The sequence below is a fragment of the Pteropus vampyrus genome, unplaced genomic scaffold (genome assembly GCF_000151845.1).
Source record: "Pteropus vampyrus isolate Shadow unplaced genomic scaffold, Pvam_2.0 Scaffold357, whole genome shotgun sequence".
Taxonomy (NCBI): Eukaryota; Metazoa; Chordata; class Mammalia; order Chiroptera; family Pteropodidae; genus Pteropus; species Pteropus vampyrus.
The window spans coordinates 259,035-266,556 of NW_011889138.1; the positions used below are offsets into that span (position 1 = coordinate 259,035).

The following is a 7,522-nucleotide window of genomic DNA, read 5'->3' on the forward strand; positions in this document are numbered from 1 at the left end:
TTTTTTTTAATTGTTTTTTTTAATGCCTACAGCACCTGATATTCCTAGGTGGTCTCCCACCCAAGTACCAACCAGGCCCGACCCTGTTTAGCTTCTGGGATCAGATGAGATCGGGCACATTCAGGGTAGCATGGCTGTAGACTACAACATAGATTTTAATTTAACTTTAGAATTTGTTAAAATGCACCAATTGACAAACTTCATGAACTTGATCAATACTGGGGCTGAAATCATAGTTACAGTTGGGGGTCCCACTAAATTTAAACAATGAACTCCCCAAGTTTAAAAAGTAACTAAATATAAAATAGGAAAAAAAAGCTGTATCTCATTTACCTGCAGCCTTGACTAAATCTCCCAGTCATACCCACCACCCCGAAATGTCACATTATCGAGCAGATGCTCTGATACGTCATTAAAATAAAATTTTGGCATTTACAAGTTAATTAGAAAAATGGCACCCCATAGACCACAGTATAAATAATTCATACGGCTCAATGTAATCTGAAAAAGGGCCTTCGGGAAGTGAAACTTATATAAAACCTAATAAAGAATGGATTACCCTCACTGCATCTTCATTTGACACCCCACTTGCGCCTAGGAAAAATAAAAGGCATCTCGTGGTGAGTCACCACAACTGTCATATTTGGGCCCACCCTTCAGTGTCCCTGCTACAACCAAAATGTGTCCCCCCAAATTCGTATGATAAGGCCTAACTTGCAACGTGACTGTATTCGGAGATAGGGGCTTTAAGAAGGTAATTAAGGTTAATTGAGGTCACAGATGGGACCCCAAGCTGGTAGAACTGATGTCCTTGTACGAAGTGGGAGAGAGGGCTCCTCCCAGCCACAGAGGAAGGGCCCTGTGAGGACACAGAGAGAAGGCGTCTCAGGGACTGCTGGCCTCCAGAGCTGCGCGAAAAGACACCCAGAGGTGGCAGCCCCAGGTGACTACTGCAAACCACATTCCCGATACCCAGCATCAGTAAGATTGCTGATGTGACCTAATCAACAACCGGTAACTATTTTGCACTTACATACCTGGCTAACACCTTCCTTTCAGCGCTTGGTTCGACATCCTCTCCGCCAGCCTGCCTCCCTGTGTACAGGGAGGCATACCCTGTCTCCAGGCTGCCCCTGGGGAGCTCCCAGCTCTGCTGTCACACACAAGATCTTGACTGTACCCACATTTCTCCAGGAGGTATGACATGACACCGACGCCAACCTTGTCCACTCGACACATTCACTATGAGATGCAAGTCCAATATCTTTTAGTCCTTTTGGGTTCTAGTTTTAGATGATAATAATATTAAGTATTACTTTAGGTCTGGGAGCAACACATTCTTCATTTATAAATTATACTTAATCTCACTGATGCTGATACAAATCGGCCCATCTTAAACAGGAATCCCCAATAAAGGCCCTAAAACCTGGGGAAAATACTGTCAAAGTCACTCCCAACCAGTGCTCTCAGAGACTCCCTTCACTGCAGAAGCCTCCTCCTGCCCACTGGAGTCTCTGAGTCACCTATGATTGCCCTAAGTTGTCCAAGGGCTTCTGATGAAGAAACTGTCCCCCTCAGCCTGGTGCTACACCACTGGAACCACGAAAACTGACTATACCTTGGGCTCTCACAGACCCTAAGCCTGCGACCCTCTACAGCCAGCTGCCAATCATGCTCTGGATCACAGAAACAGCACATCACAAGCTCGGCACAGCTGCCGAAGCCTCAGGACAGGACGGAACCCAACATGGCCCTCTGGTATATTCTACCTGCCCGATGCCACGGTACTAGAGGTCACCATCCCCCAGACTCCCTGGTAGCTGGGGAACACCTGGGAATTAACTCAGCAGACAGCAACGGGCGTTCGTCAAGTGCAAGGCATGGCCCACTATCACATGTGACAGAGCTCAGTGGATGCTGCCACTTTCTGTCCCTTAGAATGTCCCACAAGAAAAATGGGACCTAAGAAACAACACTTAGCCAGACTTCAAGGGATCATGTTAGCACCAGACGCCCTGATTGACAAATGGTCCCATCTTCCTATTCATTATAAATGGGTGGGCCATCACCTAAAAATCGTTGCGTTCAGTGTAAAGAACTCTGGCAATCTCATCTCAGTTACGTCCAAAATAAGTCAAAAACATGTCTTCAACCAAACATGGCACAAGCTGAGGACCATATCAACTGGAGTAGGATCAGGAGGCAAGAAAGAAGAAATAAAGGCGTGGCTGCCTCAGGGTGCTTCTTAGTGCCAGGCGACACAGGGTCCTTGCACTCTCTCAAACAGGTTTCTCAGCCTGACATGGTCATTCAGGTCTGGAAAACTTTGTCAGGAGGGTGGAGAGGAATCTGTCCTGTGCATTATAAGGATGTTTAGTGGCATTCCAGATCTTCACTCCTGGATGTCAGTGGCTTCCACACTCACTTGTAACAACTAAAAATACCTGCAGACATTGCCAAGTTTCTCCTAGGGAGCAACAGCATCTCCGTATGAGAAGCATTGGTCTAGAAGGTTATATATAAGTAGAATGATGAGGAAGTGAGTGGGGTGGGGGAGACCCTCCATGAGGTTTGGTGGTCAAGACACAGCAGGGTGATTATCTTTACACAGAGCCACACGTAAGTGCCAGAGCTTCTTGACCTTGGTCCTCTTGACACCATGGGCTGCACAATCCTTTGTTGAGGAGCTTGTCTTGTCCTGCTTGTTAGATGAAGCAACATCTCTGGACAATACCAACTAGATGCCAGTACCACCCCAACACCATGTGTGACAATTAAAAGTGGCCACACGCATGGCCAAATGTATCCTGGGGGACAAACTGCCGGCTGCTGAAAAGCACCGCTCTAACCTCTCTCTCTGTACTAACAGAGGGGCTTGGCCCTGGACTTAGGAGACAAGAGGGCATGTGAGACAAAGAAGCCATGTGGTTCAGAAGAACACCTGGGGGCCATCAGGATGAAGACCTCCCAGGGGCCTGCCTCATACTCACTGGGAGAGCATCCCATCACACACAGCCTGATGACTGGCTTGGAGGGGATGCGTGAGCCTACCAGGCTCACTCAGTCAGATCCCCCTCTGGAATCTGAAATAGGGAGCTCAGACAGAGGCCAGTCTGTGTTGGACACTGGGATGACAGGTCCAGGGAATAATGGGCTCAGATGGCCATTCTTGCCTCAGGGATGCCCCAGAGAGCTCAGGAGCAAAGAAAGAGAAATGACATAAACATTCAAAGAAGGAGAGATAGGGAGTCTGGGGGCCACAGACAGCAGGGACTGAGGTGCCTGGTCCTATCGCAAACTCGCTGAAGAGAAAAAGCCATTCTGAACAGAGCGACCTAAGCAGATCCAGAGAGCGAAGCCAGGAGAAGAGACCCGGGAGCCGGGCATAATCGTGTGGTTTCCAGTTCCTGGATCAGTCAGTCCCTCAAGAGCACCTTCCCCACCCCCTCCAACCCCAGACATCTTGCTTTTGGAGTCTGCAGAACACTCCCATTTCCTTCCACACTTTCTAAGAGCCAAAGGGAGGCTGTTTCTTGCCCAAGAGAGACAAGGAGACCAGGTAGGAAGAGATAAACCTAGAAAATGACTGAAGCTGTGGGGAGGAGGGAGAGAGGGCTCCTGAGGCCTTCTTGACCAGCCAGATCTGGAGCCAGAGGGTGGTTCTGACAAGCAGGGCAGGTCCCTGCCATGGAGGGCTAGGGAGGACTTACCCAGAGACAACAAGATCCTACAATTTTCCAGCATCACTTCCTGGTACAGGGTCCTCTGGGACAGGTCCAGTTGTCCCCACTCTTCCTGGGTGAAAGTCACAGCCACATCATTGAAGGTCACAGATACCTGGAATGTCACATAGAGGTAGCAGCATTAGCCTTGAGGCTGCTGGATGGGATCAGAGCTCACTTTGCATCATGGTAAAGGTGCGGTCATCAAGGACCTAATCGTGCAACACCTCCTGAGGGATGAGCTCTGTGCTAGGCTCAAGGGGAAAGTGGATGATCCTTTGGACATAATACAATAGTGTAGAAAAGAAGCCATCTATGCAGAAGCCATTGGAAAGTCACACAAGAGTGGAAATGATGTGTGGACTGTGAAAATGCTGACAGTGAGAGGACCCTAGGTCAGAGAAATGACAAAACATGATAATGATACCAATAATATTAGCGCATGAGCCTCACTGATCCTGCAACTACCTGCCCCATGCTGAGAGCTTCACATCATATCTTAAAGTGACTAAAAGTCTCCACTTCTTAAGTCAATCTCCTATGGTTTGCATCCAAACTCTTGAAACCCAACACTTGTCAGCTGTGTTACCTTAGAGACATTACTTTGTTTCTCTGAGCCTCAGTTTCTGGATCAATACAATAATAGTTCCCACTTCACCAGTAACAGCTGTGAGATATGGACAGAAATTATTCAATGCTCAGTGTGCTTCAGGATTTTTATTAATTCTCCCATAGCCTTTGAAGTAAATATCTAATCACCTCCATGCCACAGTCAGTGGCCCGAGGATAAAAGTTCCACCAATTTACCCAGAGTCTCAAATCTTACAAGCCAGAGGCAAGATTTTAACATGGATCACTACAGTACAAGACTGTAATAGAGTAACTCGACACTCCTCTACTATCAAAGTGAATACATAGTAAAGAGGCTGTAAAACATTTACACGAATTTTTCCTGTTAAATCAGTTTCTGTCACCCTTAAAAACATATGTGAACATGAAGACAGGAGCAGAGTCCCACCACTGCCTTCGCAGGAGAGGCACCTGAAAGGGTGGCACCTTCCTAGGTAATGGCAGGGCCTGGATCAGCTCCCCACACTCCCTGGGTCTCTCAGACTCCCAGGAAGACTCCACAATGAATCTTTAGTCTTTTCCCCTCCTGAATCCTGACAACACTTACCTCTTAGGCAGGATACTTCAGGACCAAGGACAACAAATGGCTAAAGATAACACAAGCTCTGGCCATAGGAAAAGCCTTTGACTGGCCAGTGTCTGTCCTGACTGAGAATAGGCGAAATACCCTGCAAAGGCCTACACCCTCCCGAGACTTGTCTGTCTCAGCAGCTGGGGGAACCATGGTAACCTCACAGGCCTTGTTGTGCCCCCTTAAACAACCAACACACCTTTGTCCATGCACTTCTCTCTGCCCAGAAATCCCTGCCTCTCCTCTAACCCTAATGCCCAAGGTCACCTGGGGGAAGTAGGGGAAGTAGGGGAAGTAGGGCAGGTGGGCCAGGGCGGACCCCAGCAAGATGTGGTGGGGTTGGGATTTATTCTAAGAATGATGGAAGCCCCTGGAAAAGTCATCATTCTTTCCACAATTTAATGAGAATCTGTCTGAAGCCCAACACCGTTTAGGACTGGGGACAGCTAAGTGGCGACCCAGTTCCACCTGTCAAAACAAATGATACTTCCTAAGGCAAAGCCAAAGGATGTTAGCTCCCAGCCCCGTCAGGGACCGTTCCCTCCTGCGAAGAAATACAGCAATTCCGACATCACCGCCCACTCACCAGCGTCTGATGGGTCGGCGACGCCGCCATTGCGGGACTCTATGGGTCGAGCGAGGCTGGAAGAAGAACCTCGGCTGACTGTTGCACTCCGAGCCGAGGTGTCCTCCGTGGAAAGGGCGCACAACACCCCGGGCGCCGCCCTTGGCGACTGTGGGGGATGAAGGGCGGGCTAACAGACTCCCGGGAGGCCGCGGCCCGGCGAGCGACCACGGGACACGCCCGTTATGAGGAGTCACGGCCCAGAGGTAACTCCTATCAGCCTCCACTGCTCAGAATGAAGGGCTGATGAAAGACCTGAGAAAGGCTGGGTAGCTATTCCGTAATTAGAACCATCCACGACTGTACAGTAGAAGCAAATGGCGTCCACTTTGCAAAACCCGGAAGTCCCACCTACATGCGTGGAACGCCGGAAACGTCCCTTTCCCGGGCCATCATTGGCCAGCGTCCGCCGAAGCACAATGTACAGCCTTCTGGGTAATGCAGTCCCCTCTTTCTCCCCATCCAATGACGCAAGGAGCTCCTTAACCAGGAAGTCATCCTATGCCTAAAAGAACCTCGAGCTTTGAGGCGTGGGAAAATTGAGGCTCGGGAGGAAGGGAGGGGTGTTTGCCCAGTTGAGAGAAAATGTGAAGGCTTGGGGTCGGGCCTTCGGCTCACCTGGCGGCTTCTCGTTACCTCCATTCTCGTTAGGTTCTTCAGGGATCCTCTTCTTGGACAAAAAATAACCTTAAAAACCTTCCTGCGCCGGAAGTCTCGCCTCCATTCTTTGCACACTCACCTACCGCACTGTCCTGGGCCTTCCTTTGCCCAGAACCTAGTTTGTCTGATGTATGAACTTGAGTCACGCAGTGGGCTCAGATAACTTGAAGAATGGATTTGCCACTCTTTGAGGTGGGGAGGCCGCAAGTTTTCCTGGAGGAAAACTTAGGACTCCCGTTTCCATCATTGTCAAGTTGAGATGTCAAACCACTGTGTCATGTAGGCGTTTCAACCTATGAGTGAACTTTGGGAGAGAGTTGGAGCCTGGATATAAAAATTTGGGAGTTATCTTACACTGTAATTTCAAGTCATGATACTGGGTGCGATCATTAAGGGAATTGAATGTAGACTCGGGAATAGAATAGGCAAAGCATGAACCCTGGACCAACTTGACTTCATTAAGTGGTTGATGACAAGAAGCCAACAAACTAATGTTAGGGGTTCTAATGTTGACCCAGAGGCATATTAAACAGTCTTAGAAGTCACCATTGGTGAGGTGTCCCCCCCAAGCCCCCGGAATTGTGGAGCCCAGAGGATAAAATGCATCTCTCGTGATTTAAGGATGCATAGGGATTAAGAAATGGAATCAGGGAGTGCAGAAAATGCCCTTAAAAGACTTAATTTTTTTAAGGTGAAAGAGAAGTATGGTGACAGGATGTTAATTAGGTCAAAGGATGAAGAACTCTGCAAACTACTAGTAAAATATACATATTTCATTTAATGTAAGTATATATGTATGTGCATACATATATACATATAGGAATGTATATATACCCATATATCGCATATATGTAGTGTAGTATATATGCGAGATATGTATTTCAGGGAATTGGCTTATGCAGTTGTGGGCCTGGCAAGTCCAAATCCATAGAGTAGAGGGCAGGTTGGATACTCTCCAGTCAGAGCTTTTTTGTTTGTTTTTTGTTTTGTTTTTTATGTTGTAGTCTTGAGGCAGAATTTCTTCCTCAGGGTGCTTTTACTTTTCCTCTTAAGGCCTTTCAACTAATTGGCCAAAGCCTACCTACATTATCAAACTAAAATCTTTCGCTTAAAGTCAACTGATTGTAGGTGTTAAGTATATCTACAAAATACCTTCAAAGCAACACCTGGGCTAGTTTTGATCCAGTAACTGGGTATTATGGCCTAATCAAGTTTACACATAAAACTAGCCAACATGTTCTGTCCCTTGTCAACTTGGCACCCATACACATTTCCTAAACCATACTTCTCCAAATAAATATGGTAAAAAAAAAA

The 7,522-nt window shown here is 47.7% G+C and overlaps 1 protein-coding gene and 1 pseudogene across 1 annotated transcript in view; both read right to left on the reverse strand.

Annotated features, from left to right (window-relative positions):
• LOC105304870 overlaps positions 1 to 5,905 on the reverse strand; it is a 47,738-nt gene extending 41,833 nt beyond the window's left edge. The window contains exons 1-2 of the mRNA XM_011379185.2: positions 5,510 to 5,905; positions 3,711 to 3,837 (exon numbers count right to left, since the gene is read on the reverse strand). Of these exons, the coding sequence (XP_011377487.2) occupies positions 3,711 to 3,837; positions 5,510 to 5,539 (157 nt within the window). The 5' untranslated portion in view covers positions 5,540 to 5,905. The remainder of the gene's footprint in view (positions 1 to 3,710; positions 3,838 to 5,509) is intronic.
• On the reverse strand, positions 24 to 142 carry LOC111731257 (annotated as a pseudogene).
• Positions 5,906 to 7,522: the final 1,617 nt, after the last annotated feature.